Here is a 21,805-nt window from a genome sequence, read left to right on the forward strand (position 1 = left end):
TGAGGTAGTAGTGCAGCCATCTTAGAAGAACCTTGGGGATCGAAGGTATTCCATGGCACCAACTGTACATAACACAACCATGATAACACAAACTGCCTGCTGCACAACACCTTACCACTGCGACTTCCTTCTTCAGCTCGTCCATGTCTTGATCCCCCTCTGTCTTCTTTGTGGTAGGGTCATTTTCCGACGTGGCAGCAGGCTCATAGTTGTCTTGTCCAGCCTGCTGTGATACAAAAAACACAAAAATTTATATGCTGATAAAATTGAAAGGTAAGAATTGTAAACGTTCAGCATAATCTCACATATTACATGTTTTGCATTTTACTTTTATCATTGAAATTTAGATTCCCAGATCCCACCGTTCTGCCACTTCAAGAGGTGGGAGCATCAAAAAATGATGCGCAAAAAGTCTTCCCTGCATGGCACAATAATAGGTAGGATTCCCAGTGAGATCCGGAATCCAAAAATGGTGGAAGAGAACAACTCTCACCTCCTCGAGAACTGCTGCTTCTGACGCCGCTGCAGGTGTTTGTGTGAAAAAGAGCAGTGCTCACTGGCCCGTGTGAAAAAATACAAAATGTCTGCCTGGGATGGAGCTCCATCTACCTGGGCAGCAGCAGCGGCTGTGCGCGGCCAGGTAGGAGGCCAAGGCTGGGGTCAAACTCCTCCTGTCCCTGCCAGGCCCACTGAGGGGTTAGCTTAAACATCTCTGTGTGGTGCAGGAGGGATAGCTGTCTGCAGAGGGCTCTAGACATCTATGTGTGCCACTGAGGCACATATATGCCAACAAACCTGTTTCAGGCCAGAGACACCCGCTTTTTTTTTTTTTAAACCAATGTGAGAAGTTGGCCTGGTATATGATGTTCACTATTCTAGTGAGCACCTTGCACCAGTCCAAACAACCCTTATGGTGATGGTTGTAAAGTCAACCTTATAGACCAGCTATCCTAGTGGTAGCATGGACAAACCAGTCTTAGGCTAAACTCAAGAGGGCATGTGAAGCCAGCTGTTTTACCATATGCAATCCCCTTAATACCAAATACTTAAATCTGCCTGAAGATTGCAGGGACATTCTGAAGGAGGCTAAGCGACCTTCCACTAGGACTTCTTATGCTTACAAGTGGAAGAGATTTTGCATCTGGTGCAAGTCTAAGAACTATGACCCAACGACGTGTAAGGAAGATGTCATCCTTCCGTATCTTCTACATCTGGCGCAGTCTGGCCTTAATGTCCATTCCATTAAGGTTCATCTTGCTGCGCTTACTGAATACAGGAAATGCCCTTCACAGACTTCCTTCTTTCAGATCCCTGTGATCAAAGATTTTTTGGAAGGCTTGAAGAAAGTGTTCCCTCCTGTCCGGCTTACTTCGCCTTCATGGGAATTAAATGTGGTGTTGTCCAGACTGATGAAGGAGCCTTTTGAACCTATTCATAAGGCTTCGTTGCAGCACCTGTCCTGGAAGGCGGCGTTCCTCGTGGCCATTACATCGGCCCGCAGGGTGAGTGAAATTCAGGCGTTGTGTTGCCAAGAACCTTATACTGTATTTCATGCTGCTAAGGTTGTTATGCTTACTCACCCTAAATTTCTTCCACAGGTTATATCTGATTTTCATGTTAACCAGACCATAACTTTACCTACGTTTTTTCAGAATCCTTCCTCTCCAGCGGAAAGGTCCCTGCATTCCCTGGATGTTAGGAGGGTGTTGAAATTTTATCTGGATAAAACCAAGGATATTCGTAGGTCAGACCAATTGTTTATCAATTATGGATCAGTCAGGACGGGTCTTGCTACCTCTAAACAGTCCATCTCGAGGTGGATTGTGTCCTGTATACAATTGAGTTACCAAAAGGCTAATAAGACCTTAGGGGGTAAACCTAAGGCTCATTCCACCAGGGGCAAAGCTGCCACGACTGCTTTGCTCCGTAATGTTCCAATTGCAGAAATCTGCAAGGCGGCCACTTGGAAGTCGGTCCATACCTTTGCTAAGCATTACTGCCTGGACACTGATGCCAGGGCAGACGCTCAGGTTGGGCAGGCTTCGCTGCGAAATCTGTTCGCACAGTAGTGGTGTTATTTCTCTTTTCTCCACCGCCACTTTGGTGTGGGGATGGGCTTGCCATTCTATTCACTAGATTATGACTATACACAGAGATCCCCTACTACAGAAGGAGTAGTTTCTGTCCTGTAACTCCAGTTCTGTAGTAGGGGTATCTCTGTTGTAATCATAAGTGCCCGCCCTCCTCCCCGGTGGAGAGAGATATTCATGTAAGGAATGCTACAGGTCTGGCGTGTTGCGCCTTCAAAAAGAACTGAAAGTAAAAAGGACCTGCAGTGCATTCTGGGATACTGTGAAGTTCTGGAAAGTTCTCTTAAAGGCACAGTATCCTGTTCTGAGCCACATAATGGCAGCCTATGGGGCTTGTCTGTCCAGGTCTTCCTATCTATCATTCCAGAGGGTTTTTGCTGTTAAGGCAAGAGAAATCTGGACAGGCTTTGCTGTTTGTGGATTTTTGGTGGAATTTCTAGTTGAAGTACTGGACAGTGTAGCCTGTGGATATAGGCTGCATTATCTGTCTTTAATTCTCTCTTAAGTGTCGGTGCAGTTCTGCAGTTTTCGACACCTTAAGAGATTATTTTTGATTGCTCCGGGGTCCACACACATGGGCGGGACTATTCACTAGATTATGACTATAACAGAGATACCCCTACTACAGAACTGGAGTTACAGGACAGAAACTACTCCGTCTTCTCCATCTAGAAGGGTGGAATGCTACCCCCATCGCCAGAACTGCCGAGGGGGTAGTATTCCAAAGCGTATGACACCTTACACGACATGTTTTGATAAAGCCAGACCAAAGTTAGCATTTAACCGCGAGGTTCATAATGCACTTAAGAGTATATGGTATGGCAATATCATAGAATAGCTATAAGGACATGGTTCCGAAAGCTGCAGACAGGCTCAGCTCATGCTAGAGCACCATCTCACATAAAACCAAGCACTCAGCCTTCAGGATTGTTAAGGCCTGCCATAGGAGTGACTTATAGGTGCATATGTGTCTATATATAAGGTTAGATATAGGAATACTATATCTAAGCAAGGGGTGATTACACAAACTTGCCCCAGCTGAGTGATCAGCCAGTTGTGTCAGTTTGGATGGGCACCCAGGGGTGGCAAAAGATATGCTGCAGCCCCTAGTAGGCCTTGGGTACACCTGTGCCCTGGGTACCTATAGTACTCTGTACAGGGACTCATTTACTTGCAGAATGCGCACGAGTAACAGAGCGCAAGGATACTTAGATCAACATCCACGGAACTAGCATCCTTTGTAATAAGGTACACCTAACAAATCTGAAAAGAAAAATGCGATATGGAGAAGTAGCTCCTTAAAAGTGCAATGTAAATAAAACCAAACCCTTCGTATATCGCCCCATAGGTGATCAATAGCGCGTTATTACCACTTGGAAAAATCTGAATAAAGGGCACCAAAGAGCAACATTGAAAAGGACCCTCAGGTAATCAAGAATATACACAGTCAATAAAATCTAGAAGAGTAGGAGTAATACATTTTGTAAACGCAAAAAACCTTATTATTGCAGACCAAATCAGGAACAGGGATGCAATTTTACGACAGAACAGAAATAAATCTGCGGCCAGACAAAATGGAAATGCAATAAGGTAATCAAAATTAAGTATGAGGGATTACCATTTAAAGTTGTAACCATAGGATACGACAATAGTAGATGTGTAATGAGGAAGGTGTTGGGGTCCTCATAGGAATCCCTCATAAAAGTATTCTCCTGAACAGAGATGCAAACATGAGCTGTTTTGGGTGGGAGGTCTGTTTCCCAACATAAGCCCACATACTGGTATTATATCATCATGTATGACCCAAGATCAAAGATGTGCTGTGTCAGGATGGAGACAAGAGTAATGCTCAATAAGTGTATGTTAATCAAAAAAGGCTGACGAAAAATGAATACAAGAATAAGCGTTCAATTCAGTAGAGAGTAATTGAACTTTCAACAACATGTATAAACTATTAGGAAAACTAAGTACATGTAAAACCTTTAATGATGAATAGATGTAATATACAAATGATAAACCTGTGGTTTGATTTAAAATACTGATCTTAATATGTTTACCAACAGGAATTCCTTGAATGAGGCAACCATCCAGTGCCACACAACAGGAGAGACATATATTTTTAAGTCTTGACAAAGATGGCACATTATTGAAAGAGTCCATCGAAACGCGTTGACGCCCACTAGTGCACAATCAAATAATTTAGCTCACCCCAAGAACAACAAAATGAAGCGGGTCTAGGTTTGAGCTTGAAATAAGGGTTTTAATGTGCAAATCTTTATGACAAATTGTTGTTGTCTCTGTTTGTCTCTCCCCTTTTCCTTTGATTTCATAACTGTTCCCTGCTAGGTGGTAACTTCACTTATAGATGATTGATTTCAGCATGAGAATGTGTTTATTCTAGATGAACTAAGATTGTGTCTCCTACGTTTGAAAAAATGTTTTAATGAAATGACTATGTATTTTTATGTATTTTAATAAATTTTGTATACTTTTTATAACAAAATGTTTCTGTTTATGTTTAAACTTAATTAAGTTTTGTGTCCAATTGCAGTATTTGGGCTAACTCTCTCAGTACCTCGACCAAGGGAAAACATTTGACTTTACTTCACAGAAAACATACAGTAAAGATTCACTTCGTTCAAAATGTTTTTTTATTTGAAAATGTCCTCAGTATGTTGGGCATAGTGCTATCATCAAAGACTATGCATTGTGGGGCTTGTAGTGCCTCGCAGTGAAAGTAATTGTTACCTTCGTAGGTTTTAGTGTCCGTTTTATATTTAAAAGCACATTAATGTCCCTTGGTAGGTCAGGCAGAGTTAAGGTAGGCTCAATAAGCAGAACGGCGTTGCGCTACGATCCTTCCCACAGATACAGGAACGGTGCTCATTTCCACGGCAGGCCGCCGCGTAAAAAATTCCATGCAAAAGATGCCCCAGCATTTTGAAAGAGCACACACAGCGTCGTGTTCGTAATGCCTCGTAGCAGCCTGCCTTGTTCATGCCCTTCATTTTTCTCATGCTGACAAGCCTCTTCCTCATGGGCTTCAAAAAAAACAGTAAAGATTCACTTCGTTCAAAATGAAGTGAATTGTTACCTTCGTAGGTTTTAGTGTCCGTTTTATATTTAAAAGCAATTACTTTCACTTTGAGGCACTACAAGCCCCACAATGCATAGTCTTTGATGATAGCACTATGCCCAACCCACTGAGGACATTTTCAAATAAAAAAAATATTTTGAACGAAGTGAATCTTTACTGTCTGTTTTCTGTGAAGCCCATGAGGAAGAGGCGTGTCAGCCTCGAAACGCGTCGGTGACAGCTTAACGAAAAGGGGTAACCCTGTGTCCCTCAGAACCTGGGTATTAGTGGATAAACAAACAAATGGTTCTGTTGGGTAAGACAAATTGCTTTGGAAAATGCTAATACATGCAAAAATGAGCACTCTCTGATACACATGTACAAATGAGAAATCAATGCTCAAGCAGAAATAAATAAATTGTATAGCCAGGTATTGAATTCATAAGTATTTATGTTTAGAATTCCATTATGTTCATGCTGAATTACTTCATTTAGTAACAAACAATCAATACAAAGTGAGACCATCAAACATAGACACAGTTCAGTGACAATTGGTGAAAGAAGTGCTCAAGTGCTAAAGTATATGTACAGTGAAAATGAATAGATACAATTATATACACAGATAATAGATAGGCCAGCAATTAATTGATCTCCAAGGAATCCTAGTGCATTGTTGAGGAATCATGGAGTGTTCTGGACCTAATTGGGCATCGACGTTTCGACCCTGGTGCGCCCCAGTTGGTGGTCGCTGCGGGTCTTTATCAAGACAGGAGGCGGACGATGACAGTCTGCAATGTATAAGGCTAGGTATCAGAGAGAGAGTAAGGTGCACTGGAGGTTGCACAAGAGATTAAAGGGTGAGTGAATGGGTACTCACATGAATCAGGAATAATGATTTGCCTGATGTACTGCCACTCAATTGCTGGTCATATCTAATATTAGAAAAAGGTTGCTATTAAGGTATCTGTTGTGGATGGAAACATCACCATAGTTACATCCAGCGTAAAACTCAGTGAAACCCCGTGATGGATCTGACTACAATGTGAAGCCCATGGTGGCTTGAGGACCTAGTCAGTGTGTTAACTGGTTTAATTCGTAGTACACTGGAAGGTCCGATGAACTTAGAAAAACAATACAGTGTCTCAAGCCGTGCCTAATATCATAATGGCGTGGTGATGTGGTTTAAAATGCTCAGCGTAGAGAGCAATCCTGATTAATGCGTTAAAAAGGCCAGACTCATTCAGTGCAACTGTGCCCATTAAAAACTGTGCTGACTGCTCAAACAAGGCTTAGAGGGGGGGGGGGGAACAGAATGAATTGCGATAGATGAAAGACGCGTTACGACAGATGGGTGCCCATTAAACTACGTCAATGTCCAAGCTTGCTAAACAAGTGCCGATGTGGATTCATAAGTGCGGCAAACCCCCATAAACTCACCCGTCGTGGAGCCGATCGGAAAACACTAAGTCCAAAGCCGGAAACTGTTCGTAATGTGAGGTGAGCCTTCACTGAAGCGGTATAAAGCAGCTCTGAGACAAGCGTGTACGCTGAGCACGCTCGTTGCTTGGCGACAGCGTCATCCGATGACTGTACCACGCAACGTGCGTGATCTGTGAAAATTAACTACTTCGAGTCTGAGGCAGCGTGAAGGGGACTAAGCCGGCGATATCTCTAAGGACAATCAGAACAAGCCTATCGCAAATATAACATTGATTCTGTAAAAACATGCTGGTGCTGTTGTGGCTAAGCATTGGAAATTCATTACTCTGCCAACATATACAATTACAGAGGGATGTGCAAATACAGTATGAATTGAAAATAATAATACAACTTGCATCAGTGTGAACCTAGATTCACATAAGCTGTGTGGGGCAACCCCAATATCGGGTAGAACAACATAGCTCGATTCATTATAGTGATAAGAAGCGATCGGCGCTGCTGGGACTACCGGTGGGACTGAGGCCACTCTCGAGTATGCAACTGGAGGGTTGGCATGAGGCGGGCGTGACAACGGCGGGGGATTTCTTTAATAATGGCAGAGTAATGTCGTTTGAGGACTTCCGCGCAACGCATCACGCACCTGGAGGGTCGTTCCTGTTGCACGCTGGGGTGAGACACTACATCACGCGGGTGTGGGCAACAGATGGACAGGAGCCGTCCATGAACCCCTTGATCACAATGCTACACCTGATGGGTTCCGGAAGTCACCTGACAAAATGGCTGACGCATGGCATACGGGAGGGTAGAGCATTCCCGTTATACTCAACACGGGACAAATGGGAACGGGACTTGGGAAGACCTATTAGCGATGCGGAATGGAACAAGATCTTAGCGGTTCCAAAAAAGGTGTCCCGGAACCCGAAGTTCAAATTTATACAACTCATGTTACTACACAGGGCGTACCTAACCCCGCGCCGCATACATGCAATGTTCCCCACTGCGCCGGACACATGCCCTCGTTGTGGAGCGGCAAGCACAGCGCTGCTCCATATGCTCTGGGAATGTCCAAAACTGGGATACTACTGGACAGCTGTCCATGATGACCTGGCCAGGCTGGTTCCTTCTAAACCATACACCGCACCGGAATACACATTGTTGGGGCTGGGTCCTGTGGAGAGGAGGAAAAGTGTAGGTACGCGCTTCACTGACCTGGCTCTGCTGTTAGCAAAACGAACCCTGACAATGAAATGGAAATCGCCGAGACCGCCGGATCCAGCGATATGGAGGGCGGAAATGCTAAGGTGGGGTAAGGCGGAAGGAATGACATTACAAAGGGTGGAACGTAGGGGGCTCAGAAAAAACCCTATCTCACTAGACTGGAACACTTTGATGGGGTCCTTTGAGGGACGAGGAAGTGACACACCTGACACCTCTATAAAAGGGAGTGGCTAGTGTTTTGAGATTAGCGCACCTTACTACACGCTGCTATGCAGGCAACTGAATACAAGTCCAGAGTCAATATTGGTCAGTGGGATTCCTAGTTGTGCACACAGCGGTCCTGAGCCATAGGCGATGCGCATCATGTGCTGACGGGTGGGAGGTTGCATAACATGATGATGGGCATGTCTCTAACAGTGCCAAGGGGGGAGGGAATTGGGGGGGGGGGAGTTGGGACCGAGTTATTTTCACACCGAACTAAAAAGCTTGATGAAGCGCAAGTACAGGGATGGAATATTATTATGTATGATACATGACATCGATGTATTACTGTACCGTATAATACTACCACTATGCTTCAATAAAAACGATTTAAAAAAAAAAAAACGATCGGCAACAACACATAGGACAGTAGTGCATAGAGGCGATCGGCAACAACACATAGTACAGTAGTGCACATCATTGGTACAGTATCCATATTCTGCGTATATGGAGTAGCTAACAGTATGCCATTGGTTTATCTATTAGAATACACATGGGCAAATTTAAGATATAACATTGGATTAGTTGTAAGACATGCATGATAGCTGAAATGATCTGCAACATGTATGTGTATGCATGAACATGTGATGTGTCTATAAATTCAAGGACGTACTATGCAGGAGCCCCGATGATGGCATGCATAGGATGTAGTGTTATCAAAGTAGGCCCATTTGTTTAGATATCTCCTCATGTTCATTTAAGCTAGCAGCTACAGAGTTCAGAAAATGTATCCACTTGCATTCCTTTCTGTAAAGGGCAGAGGTCAATGAGCCCCCTCTTGGGTTTGTGTTTATCTTTTCTAAGACCCTACAGCGTATATTCTCAGGTCCATGGTTTTGGGTGATGAAGTGGTCCACTAGAGGGGCACCTTGCACTTTACAGCGGATCTTACTCATGTGCTGTAACACTCTCGTTTTTACCTTCTGGGTGGTTTGTTACATGGACATAGAATCAAATAGATCACATTTGTAGTGTTGCATTTGGTTAGTGAAGGCAACCTATGTGTTTTATTGTTATGTATGAGTGAGGGACCCTCTATACTGAAGGGACAGGCCTTACATGTCCCGCATTTGAAATGGCCCAGAACTGGAGGACTACCAAGCTGATCACGCAGGCTCAGTGGTTTTGGTGGTTCGAGGTATGCCTTGACAACATTGTCTTTTACGTTGCGTCCTCTCTTGAATGCAAATATTGGACTCTTCTCCATTTTTAGTTCCGTGGCTACTAGGTTCCAGTATTTAAACACTGTTTTCTTAGTGATGTTGCTTTTGGAGTGAAAAGTGGTAACGCAGACCAAGTTGTTGGTATCTCGCTTTTTTTCTTTGGGCCTCAGAAGTTGTTCTCTCGGGCAATACCATGCCCTCTTCTTTGCACGTTTAAGAAGGCCCAGGGGGTAGCCACGTTCACGTAGGCGCTTAGTAAGTGTATCACTTTCCTTGAAGTAGTCCTCCTTTTTGGTGAAATTCCTCATCATTCTTAGATATTGGCCATAAGGTAGGCTGTCACGGAGGTCGCGGTGGTGGTGTGAGTCATATTTGAGCAAAGTATTTCTCTCAGTGGGTTTCCTATAGAGATCACAGTAGATCAAGCCATTCTCTACTTGAAATGTGAGATCCAAGAAAGCAATGCTATTCCGATCGTAAGTGATGGTGAACTTGATGTCATTGTTCCTCTCGTTCAGCCAATCAAAGAAAAGGTGTAGGTCGGCTTCTGTTCCTGACCAAATCATCATGACATCATCAATATATCTTTTCCAGATTGATGTATGAGTTGTCTTCTGTGTAGAGGTTCTCCTCCTCATAGTTATCCATATACAGATTTGCCAGACTCAGAACCATTTGTTTGTTTAACCACTAATACCCAGGTTCTGAGGGACACAGGGTTACCCCTTTTCGTTAAGCTATATTTGTTGCAGGTGCATACCTGTGAGGGTTCTCCTCCTTATTGTTAAGTTTTCACAAAGAAATTGTTGACACTCTGAATGTTGCATCACACTGAATATGTCAGATAAAGAAACACTCTCATATAGCGAGGATTACATCGCCAAGCTAATACAGGAGCAGGGAGCATCTAATTTTCTATTAGGTTCAGATCGCACTACTGTAGATGCCACATTGAATGAAAAGCTGCTCAAAATAGAAAGACTTGAAAAGAAATTGACCAGATCCGGTCTTCATGGACATGTCTTAACAAAATACTTCTCTTCAAACATAATACCGAAGGGCCTACAAATCAAGAACGAGCCAGCAATATTCATTGATGTACCGAAATTCAGAGAAGGTTTTAGTTTTGTGGCCAATAATTGCTCCAGGCACTGGATGGTGCTAGGAGTTGAGACAGCCATAGAATACGTCAAAAGGTTGACCCAAGAGATAGCCGACCTGAAGAGGGAGATTTTGGAAGACGGAGCCCTAGCTAATGCGAAAGAAGCTCTTGAACGGGCAGAAAAGACGCTTGTGGAATTCAACACAGTCACCCTGAATAGAAAATTGGACAAACTCGCAAAGGACGTCCGCAACTATGATAAGAAGTACACATACCCCTATCTAGCTGACGAATATTATCAGCAAGACCAACAGGGTTACTTCACCAATAGAGGAAGACAAGGACCAAGACGATTCCACACTTTCTCGGATTCATCAGCAGGAAGTGGTTCAGAATCTGAACAGGATCGCCCATCAACAAGCAGGCAATTCCAAGCTCCACAGCAGCAACAACATTTTTTAGATCAAGGCTACTGCCAATCCAACCGGGGCGCAGGAGCGGACCAAGGTTGGGGACAACAGAAACAATGGAACCGAGGTAGGGGAGCCACGAGAGCTAACACAAGGGTGAGGTTTTACCAACCGAAGGGTCATGGCGAGATCTCAACTCGAAAACAAACATACAGATGGTAACTCGCGCTTTCCCATCAAGCCTCACCGAAATGACACTGGAGATTATCCCTAACACAGAAGTGTTGGACTCCATTCCACAAAGAGCAACAATGACAGCCACCACAAAAGCGATTTGTGCCACATCTGCAATGGAGAGCACTATATCCACAACGCTGACCCTCACACAACAAGAACTAGAGGTGAATGTCATGGCCGCATCTGCAACAGAAGCGGAGCAGGTTTATCTCACCCCCACCTGACCAGAGCAGACAATTGGATGACACCTTGGCCCCACCTCTGCCATTCCAGACAACCATGCAAGAAGAATTACCAAGTGCAAATCAGGGCACAACGTTGAACTTGGATCTAGCGGATCCCATCATCAATTTGTCAAGTCATGAAATATCATCTGCAGAAAGAAGTGTTCTTAGTAAAGGACTTTCCTTTGTCCCCACGAGTAGACCAGACTCCTTCACCACAAAGCTGGAACTACAAAGATTTTTCAGGAAAATCAGATTAAAGTACAGTTTTGGCAGAAATGAATATACACCAAAAGTGACGGCCACCCCATTCAAACGACCATCTTCCTTCACTCCTGGATCATATTGTAGGAGTCAACGCATTCTTGCATTTGAACAGATCGTGATGCAAGCGGTAATGACATCTCTGGAAGAAAAACAGTACATCAAGTACAACATTTCCAAAGAGGAAAAGGAAGCGTTGAAGCAATTGGGCCAAAACAGTTCCTTAATTGTGAAGGCAGCGGACAAAGGGGGTGCAGTAGTACTGCAAAACATGACGGATTTTGTCAATGAAATTGAGAGACAATTGGGAGTCAGAGAAAGTTATCAGCCGATCAGTCGGGACCCCACTATCAACATCAGAACTCTGATTGAGACACTTGCAAATGCTGGCGTAGAGGAAGGATTCCTTAGCCCACCTGAAAGAGACTTCTTGATTAAAAAGGAGCCACGGATACCGACCATATACACATTGCCCAAAGTGCATAAGAGCATGGATAATCCGCCGGGAAGACCAATTGTATCTGGTTGTGGTTCCGTCCTGGAGCCATTGAACCAATTCATAGACCACTTTCTACAGCCAATGGTGCCTCTGACCAAATCATACGTCCTCCAATTACTGGAGGATCAACCATATAATAACACCACACAATTCATGGTGACACTTGATGTATCTTCTATTTATACGTCGATACCACAAGATACAGCCATAAAAGTCATCAGGGAGATGCTTGAAAAACGCACTGCGCCACATTGGATACCAACGGACTTTCTGATTAACCTCCTGGTAATTGCGATGAAGTACTACTTTGTCTTTAAGCAGCAATTTTATTACCAATGCAAAGGCGTGGCAATGGGGGCCACCTACGCACCGAGTCTGGCAAATCTGTATATGGATGACTATGAGGAGGAGAACCTCTACACAGAAGACAACCCATACATCAATTCAATATCAATCTGGAAAAGATATATTGATGATGTCATGATGATTTGGTCAGGAACAGAAGCCGACCTACTCCTTTTCTTTGATTGGCTGAACGAGAGGAACAATGACATCAAGTTCACCATCACTTACGATCGGAATAGCATTGCTTTCTTGGATCTCACATTTCAAGTAGAGAATGGCTTGATCTACTGTGATCTCTATAGGAAACCCACTGAGAGAAATACTTTGCTCAAATATGACTCACACCACCCCCGCAACCTCCGTGACAACCCACCGTATGGCCAATATCTAAGAATGAGGAGGAATTGCACCAAAAGGGAGGACTACTTCAAGGAAAGTGATACACTTACTAAGCGCCTACGTGAAAGTGGCCACCCCCTGGGCCTTCTTAAACGTGCAAAGAAGAGGGCATGGTATTGCCCGAGAGAACAACTTCTGAGTCCCAAAGAAAAAAAGCGAGATACCAACAACTTGGTCTGCGTTACCACTTTTCACTCCAAAAGCAACATCACTAAGAAAACAGTGTTGAAATACTGGAACCTTTGTAGCCACGGAACGAAAAATGGAGGAGAGTCCGTTATTTGCATTCAAGAGAGGACGCAACGTAAAAGACAATGTTGTCAAGGCATACCTCGAACAACCAAAACCACTGAGCCTGTGTGATCAGCTTGGTATGCCTCCAGTTCTGGGCCATTTCAAATGCGGGACATGTAGGGCCTGTCCCTTCAGTATAGAGGGTCCCTCACTGATACATAACAATAAAACACATAGGTTGCCTTCACTAACCAACTGCAACACTGCAAATGTGATCTAATTGATCCTATGTCCATGTAACAAACCATATGTGGGACAAACCACCCAGAAGGTAAAAACGAGAGTGTTACAGCATATGAGTAAGATCCGCTGTAAAGTGCAAGGTGCCCCTCTAGTGGACCACTACATCACCCAAAACCATGGATCGGAGAATATACGCTGGAGGGTCTTAGAAAAGATAAACACAAACCCAAGAGGGGGCTCATTGACCTCTGCCCTTAACAGAAAGGAATGCAAGTGGATAAATTTTCTGAACTCTGTAGCTGCTGGCTTAAATGAACATGAGGAGATATCTAAACAAATGGGCCTACTTTGATAACACTACATCCTATCCATGCCATCATCGGGGCTCCTGCATTGTACGTCCTTGAATTTATAGACACATCACATGTTCATGCATACACATACATGTTGCAGATCATTTCAGCTATCATGTATGTCTCACAACTAATCCAATGTTGATTCTTAAATTTTCTAGTAGATAAACCAATGGCATACTGTTAGCTACTCCATATACGCAGAATATGGATACTGTACCAATGATATGCACTACTGTACTATGTGTTGTTGCCGATCGCCTCTATGCACTACTGTCCTATGTGTTGTTGCCAATCGCTTCTTATCACTATAATGAATCGAGCTATGTCGGTCTACCCGATATAGGGGTTGCCCCACACGGCTTATGTGAATCTATATTCACACTGATGCAAGTTGTATTATTATTTTCAATTCATACTGTATTTGCAAATACCTCTGTAATTGTATATGTTGGCAGAGTAATGAATTTCCAATGCTTAGCCACAACAGCACCAGCATGTTTTTACAGAATCAATGTTATATTTGCGATAGGCTTGTTCTGATTGTCCTTAGAGATATCGCCGGCTTAGTCCCCTTCGCACTGCCTCAGACCCGAAGTAGTTAATTTTCACAGATCACGCACGTTGCGTGGTACAGTCATCGGCTGACGCTGTCGCCTAGCAACGAGCGTGCTCAGCGTATACGCTTGTCTCAGAACTGCTTTATACCGCTTCAGTGAAGGCTCGCCTCACATTACGAACAGTTTCTGGCTTTGGACTTAGTGTTTTCCGATCGGCTCCACGACGGGTGAGTTTATGGGGGTTTGCTGCACTTATGAATCCACATTGGCGGATGTATGACATTACAACGCATGCTTTTACCACGCATGCTTTTACATCGCAGTTTTTACAACGCATACCATTACAACGCATAGCGCTTTGGGGTGCTGGATAGTGAATAGTTTAATTTACTATTCCAACTCCAGTCCCTGTGGATAGTAGGGAAGGTGTTGGATAGTAAATTAAATCTATTCCCTATCCTAGAGCGCCCCCCAGCGCAATGCGTTGTAATTGTTTGCATTGTAAAAGTTGCGATGTAAAAGCACTGCGTGGTAAAAGTTGCGTTGTAAAGGATGTTTCCCCACATCGGCACTTGTTTAGCAACCTTGGATCTTGACGTAGTTTAATGGGCACCCATCTGTCGTAACGCGTCTTTAATCTATCGCAATTCATTCAGTTTTTCCCCCTCTAAGCCTTGTTTGAGCAGTCAGCACGGTTTTTAATGGGCACAGTTGCACTGAATGAGTCTGGCCTTTTTAACGCATTAATCAGGATTGCTCTCCACGCTGAGCGTTTTAAACCACATCACCACGCCATTATGATATTAGGCACGGCTTGAGACACTGTATTGTTTTTCTAAGTTCATTGGACCTTCCAGTGTACTACGAATTAAACCAGTTAACACACTGACTAGGTCCTCAAGCCACCATGGGCTTCACATTGTAGTCAGATCCATCACAGGGTTTCACTGAGTTTTACGCTGGATGTAACTATAGTGATTTTTCCATCCACAACAGGTACCTTAATAGCAACCGTTTCCTAATATTAGATATGACCAGCAACTGAGTGGCAGTACATCAGGCAATTCATTATTCCTGATTCATGTGAGTACCCATTCACTCACCCTTTAATCTCTTGTGCAACCTCCAGTGCACCTTACTCTCTCTGATACCTAGCCTTACACATTGCAGACTGTCATCGTCCGCCTCCTGTCTTGATAAAGACCCGCAGCGACCACCAACTGGGGCACACCAGGGTCGAAACGTCGACGCCCAATTAGGTCCAGAACACTCCATGATTCCTCTACAATGCACTAGGATTCCTTGGAGATCAATTAATTGCTGGCCTATCTATTATCTGTGTATTTAATTGTATCTATTCATTTTCACTGTACATATACTTTAGCACTTGAGCACTTCTTTCACCAATTGTCACTGAACTGTATCTATGTTTGATGGTCTCATTTTGTATTGATTGTTTGTTACTGAATGAAGTAATTCAGCATGAACATAATTGAATTCTAAACATAAATACTTATGAATTCAATACCTGGCTATACAATTTATTTATTTCTGCTTGAGCATTGATTTCTCATTTGCACATGTGTATCAGAGAGTTCTCATTTTTGTTTCATTTGCATGTATTAGCATTTTCCAAAGCAATTTGTCTTACCCAACAGAACCATTTGTTTGTTTAACCAATTCTCCTAACGGACACAATTATTAGTGAAGACGCTTTCTGGGCTTACCTGCTTTCTGTGAGGAGCCAGACTCGTGCTGTGTGTTTTCTGCCATCTCCTGCTACTGTTCGCGACACCCGCTCCGCGGGTGCCGCTCACCGTTCCTTTTGCCTCGTCCTCCCTGGTGTGAGCGGATCCACAGTCCGTGGTGAGTAACGCGCTCCCAGGTAGAGGATTTAATCTACAGACTGTGCGTGGAGCCTACCGGGGGACTGCGAGGTCCAGCAGCCTCAGCGGCACACAGCTGCTGCCTCTTCCCCCGGCGGCCACGCCCCCAGCCTTCGCTTTAACATCGCCTGGTTTCCCTGGTCAACTGGCGCTTTCTGGGCTTACCTGCTTTCTGTGAGGAGCCAGACTCGTGCTGTGTGTTTTCTGCCATCTCCTGCTACTGTTCGCGACACCCGCTCCGCGGGTGCCGCTCACCGTTCCTTTTGCCTCGTCCTCCCTGGTGTGAGCGGATCCACAGTCCGTGGTGAGTAACGCGCTCCCAGGTAGAGGATTTAATCTACAGACTGTGCGTGGAGCCTACCGGAGGACTGCGAGGTCCAGCAGCCTCAGCGGCACACAGCTGCTGCCTCTTCCCCCGGCGGCCACGCCCCCAACCTTCGCCTTCATTACTGGCTTCAGTTCTACCGCAACGCGGGACGCGCGCGGGGCGACGACCGGGGCGAAGACCGGGCAAAGAGCGGGCCGTTTAAGGCCGTTCAAGGACGGCAGAGGACGGCCCTGGCCCAGAACTCTTGTGTCTTCACCCTTGATAACCATAACCGTCTAAAATGTCTACCATACGCAGCAGAACCCGAAGCTGCGCGAAAAAAGCTACGGCGGTAGCGCAGGTGACAGGACCTATTGATCTTTTTATTTCACGCGTGCACGAGACAATTGATCAAAGTATTGTATTATTGGAAAAAAGAGTCTCTATGGACCTTGCTAATGCTAGGCGCTCATCCTTGGGCCCTTTGGCAAAGGTTAAATCTCCTGCTATGCAGACTTTGAATAATTGCTCCTTACCTATAACCATGCCTACCAACAGTGTTCCGACGGTACCGAATACTGTTGATTTATCGGTTGCCCAATCAGACTCGGATCCATCTTTCGAAGACCTGGAGGGTACACCAGATCTAGAATCATGTCAGTCGCTTGATAAAGAGGAGCCGAGTCTGAGTGGGTCTAATGATGTGGAAACAGCCCCTGTACCCATTGTTCCCCGGAGAAGGGCTCCTAACCCTCCTAAGGTTACATCGAAGGGCAAAAGTAAAGCAAAAGCACCGGTTAGGAATCACAATTTGATTTCCCCTACCCCACAAATGATATCAGGTATCCCGTGCTGGGTGCAAAATATGGTTACAGATTTAAAACTAGATCTTGAAGCCACTTTAGCAGCCCAAATCAAACCTTTAATTTCTAAAGTGGACAGGCTTACCTCGTTAATACACTCCAAATGGCCACAAAAAAAGCAAGGACAAGGGCATGTTCAACTGCAGGGGACTACAGATTTAGTCTCTGAATGCTTAACGAGCATCCAGTCCCCTAAAGACGCTTTAAATAAGGTCCAAGGTAGCGTAGCCCTTGGGAACTCTGTATCTCTTGAGTCGCAAACAGCGAACAACTCTGTTCAACCAATAACTGTACCGATTCCAAAGGGGAATGTCCCTGTACAGGCGATTCAACACTCTGTTGTTGCTAATATTGCCACCACATCTATCGAAGCTAAAGAAGTAGCAGGGAAACCCAATTTAACCACCGCACCTCTTTCTATAAATAAACCTGAAGGGCCTAAACCGAAGCAGGCACGTTTCAGGTCCATCAATCTACCACCAGAGGTTTCTCCTTTTGTTGTTGTGTTGACAGCAGTTCCCCCATTGAAAGAGGGAGTTAAAGAAACGTTTACTGAGCTTAGAAACAAATGTGCTCAATGGCTCCATCTACATAAACCCCTACCTAATAGCATGAATGGCGAAATTCTTACCGTCCGGAGAGGGGATTGGGTGGGCAGAAGTAAGAAATCAATAGTTGGGGACGTAATAACTGTCAATTTTAGGGATGTAGGGGCAGCTAGTTATGTATGTAATGCACCCAATAGTGGTCCTGCGACCCAAATTAAACCACTTCCTTTGTCACATTTTTTATCAAAACCCGCACGACCTAACCCCCCCTGTCCCACCTTTCAAAGTAACAGTGGACCGGGGTTTTTTTCACAGCAAGCCGTTAAACCTTGGCTGCAACCACCTTATCCGCCCCCTCTTTTTCCACATTATGTTAATTTACAGCAGCAGTTATCAAATGCCTCACCTTTTCCTATGCAGCAAGTTAAAGTACATTGGCAACACCCTTTTCATTTTCCGCCACCTTTACACCAGCCTGCTTATCAATGGCAGCATTCTTTACATCCACCGCAATTAGACAAACATCCGTGGCAACAAATGTGGCAGGACCCGCCCCACTCCCAAAACCCAATGTCTTCACAATTCGCCCACCCAAACAGATATGCTGTGCTAGATGAGATAGACTGACTTAGCCCTCTAGATGCACTGGACCTAAACATTCCTAAGCCCATTCTTGATATGGAGTGTTCTTTTTCTTCCTCTGCCACACCCTTTGCTGTACCTCACGAATTCACTACATCGGCACTACCAATACCCCAGTACATAGGTAATCAGGGTAGCCCTGATATATGTATAACTACTACTAGTCCGAGCCTGAGTCTAGTTACCATCACTCGGGAAGAGGGTCCTGCCTTTTTACCACCAGCAGATCAGTCGGAGATATCTGTTGGTGGTAATCCTGGTAAACCAGCAGGAATTTCTCTTATTTCTTGGAACATCGCTGGTTTAACCGGCAAATTAGGTACACCCTTTTGGACCAGTTTTTTGGGTGAGGGTTTTGATTTAATCCTACTCCAGGAAACTTGGTGTCCAGACCCCATTAACATCGAAGGGTACGTCTCCTTCTGCCTTAGAGCAACTAAATCTAGCTCGGGTAGGGCTAAGGGGGGCCTTTTATTGTTAATGTCAACCAAGCTGTGTGAATGTACGGTTAAATACAGTACAACCGTGGGGACATACGGCCAAGTTATTAGGGTGGAGTGCAGGAAGAACATTGATTTAGTTATTGTTAATTTCTATAATAATATTTTTGATGCAACTAGGGGGGATATTCTACTGCCTCTAGAAAGGGAAATTAATAAGGCTCTTGATATTTCGAAAAGAAAGGCTGAGGTGGTTTGGGCTGGTGATTTTAACTTGCAGCCCTGCCATCTGTCCAATGGGAATAACTGTGGTTTCGATGCAGCATTAAATAGCCATTGGGGAGATCAGGGGGGGAGGGAGGACTCTTCCCACTTTCAACACTGCAGTTATGGTTCCACTTTAAATAATATGTTAATCATGCTAGATCTGACCCTGTTAAATTGTAATGTTAATAATCAGGCAATTATATGCCCTACATTTACAGGCAGGGGTGCAGGTTCATTTATTGATCATATTTTGATGTCCAGTAGTGGAGCCTATACGAATTTGTATGTGAATGAAGAAAGTCTCAGTGACCACAATAGCCTACGTGTCACTCTCTTGGGGCATGGTACTTCATTAGTTCCAGGTAGTAAATGTACAACTGATATAGTGCCTGTTAGACCAAAGGGCCTGAGGGTTAAATGGACTGGTTTAAACTCCAAAACCAAGCAGAAGGAGGTCGTTATGCTTTGCAAGAACCAAATTAGTTATTGCTTGGATGATGACAGTGATTCTGGCTGCTTAATAGATTATTTTGTATCAATGAATAGCTGTATTGAGGGTATTTTTACTAAGACCCCGTCAGCCAATAGTGGTCCAAAACAGGGGTGGTTTGATAAGACATGTATAGTCGCCCTTCGTGACCTAAAGAATGCGCTAGCCACTAAACCACGTGTTAAGACGGACATACAATATCTCAGGGCCTGTTATAAAACAGCTATTAATAAAAGGAAAAGGGTTCTGCAGTCTGAGGCGTGGGATAAGTTGAGGGAAGCGGCTGAGACCACAAATAGTAAACTCTATTGGGAAACTATTAACAGCCCGTTTCTCAATAAAGAAAATGTCCCAGAACTGACCTCATATGTGACATGTAGCGATTGGGTTAACCATTTTTCTAAGATATTTAATCCAGAAGGGTCAACCTCTGAGTTATCACCATCAGTTATAAACCCATGGTTGCCCCGTCCGATGGCTATAACACTAGAAGAATGTCAGGAAGCTATCTCTTTAAGCAAAGGAGGAAAGGCCCCTGGCCCTGATGGGGTTCCGCTGGATTTATACAAAGACGAAACAGCGTTATGGGCTCCCATTTTGGTGAGGGTTTTCAATTGTGCGGCCGAAAGTGAATTTCCTTCTACTTGGGGTCAATCGATTATCATTCCCTTACACAAGAAAGGTGATAAGGCAGAGGCCTCTAATTATCGTCCTATTTCATTACTGGACGCCTCTGTAAAGGTGATGAGTAGGATTTTGCTGAAGAGGCTAGAAGACTGGGCAACGGATTTTAACATTCTAACTAGAGTCCAATATGGCTTTCGCAAAGGCCTGGGTACACTGGACCAATGCGTAAATCTGGACCTTTTAATCAGTAAATATACTGTGGCCAAAAGTGGCAACCTCTTTTTATGTTTTGCCGATCTGAGCAGCGCTTTTGATTTGGTTAACCATAACATTCTCTGGGAGGTTCTGCTTGACGCCGGGGCACCAAGGGAAATAGTGTACTTTTTAGCTAGATTGTACGAAAAACTCTCATGTAAAGTCCGCTATGGCACCCTTGGCGAATGTACCCCGTTCTTTAGAGTGTCACGGGGCATACGTCAGGGTTGTGTTTTAGCCCCGCTTTTATTTTCCCTTTTTATTAATGGTGTCGACCGATCACTGACTGACATCCCAGCAGATGCCCCTTTGATTGATGGAAAACCTGTTCCGCTGTTACTTTATGCGGATGACGCTGTTCTTTTATCGCGAACACAGTTGGGCCTACAACGCCTAATTGATAATTTTATGCAGTTCATTCAAGCTAGGCGGCTTCGTGTGAATAAAACTAAGACATATGTAATGTCATGTGGTCAGGCAGCCAAGCAGGTAAAGCACACTTTCTTCCTTGATAAGGAAAAGCTAACTTCTGTTAAGTCCTTTTGTTATCTGGGAATAACATATAACAATAGAGGGTCTTGGAATGCGGAATTTGAGGCCGTAAAAACAAAAATGCTACGGTCCACTAGTAGCATATTTCGTTTTGCCTCTAAACTCGGCTCACGAAGTATTCTAGATATGATGAACATTTATAATGTATGCTGTGTTTCCTCTGCTCTGTATGGGGCAGGGGTATGGGGTCACTGTGAGGGTATTTCCTTGCAGAAGGAGGAAAACAAGTTCTTAAGGAGGATGTTATGTGTTCCCCCTTCTGCCTCCATCCAGCTGATCCACGAAGAAGTTGGGATCGAGTATACTTCTGACTTAGCAGCAGTTCGGCCACTGTTATTGTGGCGTTCTATTTGGGCTAAGCCAGAGACTCGATTCACCAAGGATATTATCCTTGACTGTATAGGCTTGGATCACTCCTCACGTGTATCATGGTTAAGATACATTCATCATTGGTATCTACTTCTTTTTAATATTGATGTGTTTCGTGAGCCTGAAAAGGTTGTCTCCATTTCAAAAAAAGAAATCAAGATAACGTTTCTTAATTTTCGTAAGGCTGAACGAGACAAAGCCGTTGGCAATCTTGTTACTATAAAATTTTATAAAGACCTAAATCTAGCTCCCGGACTACAATCTTATCTTGTATTTGTGACTCGCCCTTCTCACCAGTACGTTTTAACACGGGTCAGACTGGGCATAGTACACCACTTGGTTGCTTTTCCAAATACAAAGACTAGTTCAAATATACCCTGTCCATGCGATAGCACCTCTAGGCAGAGTAGTTGCCATTTTTTGCTTTTTTGCAAATTTTAC

General features: G+C 44.2%; 1 protein-coding gene across 8 annotated transcripts in view; it reads right to left on the reverse strand.

Annotated features, from left to right (window-relative positions):
- LOC144772352 (sodium/potassium-transporting ATPase subunit alpha-1-like) overlaps positions 1-21,805 on the reverse strand; it is a 3,188,308-nt gene that overhangs the window by 2,723,629 nt on the left and 442,874 nt on the right. For 7 of the 8 annotated variants that reach the window (XM_078656616.1, XM_078656614.1, XM_078656612.1 and 4 more), the window contains exon 4: positions 116-226. In XM_078656616.1, coding sequence (XP_078512742.1) covers positions 116-226 — 111 coding nt within the window. The remainder of the gene's footprint in view (positions 1-115; positions 227-21,805) is intronic. The other variant, XM_078656610.1, reaches the window with a different exon arrangement.

Source organism: Lissotriton helveticus, chromosome 8, assembly GCF_964261635.1.
Source record: "Lissotriton helveticus chromosome 8, aLisHel1.1, whole genome shotgun sequence".
NCBI classification, from domain to species: domain Eukaryota; kingdom Metazoa; phylum Chordata; class Amphibia; order Caudata; family Salamandridae; genus Lissotriton; species Lissotriton helveticus.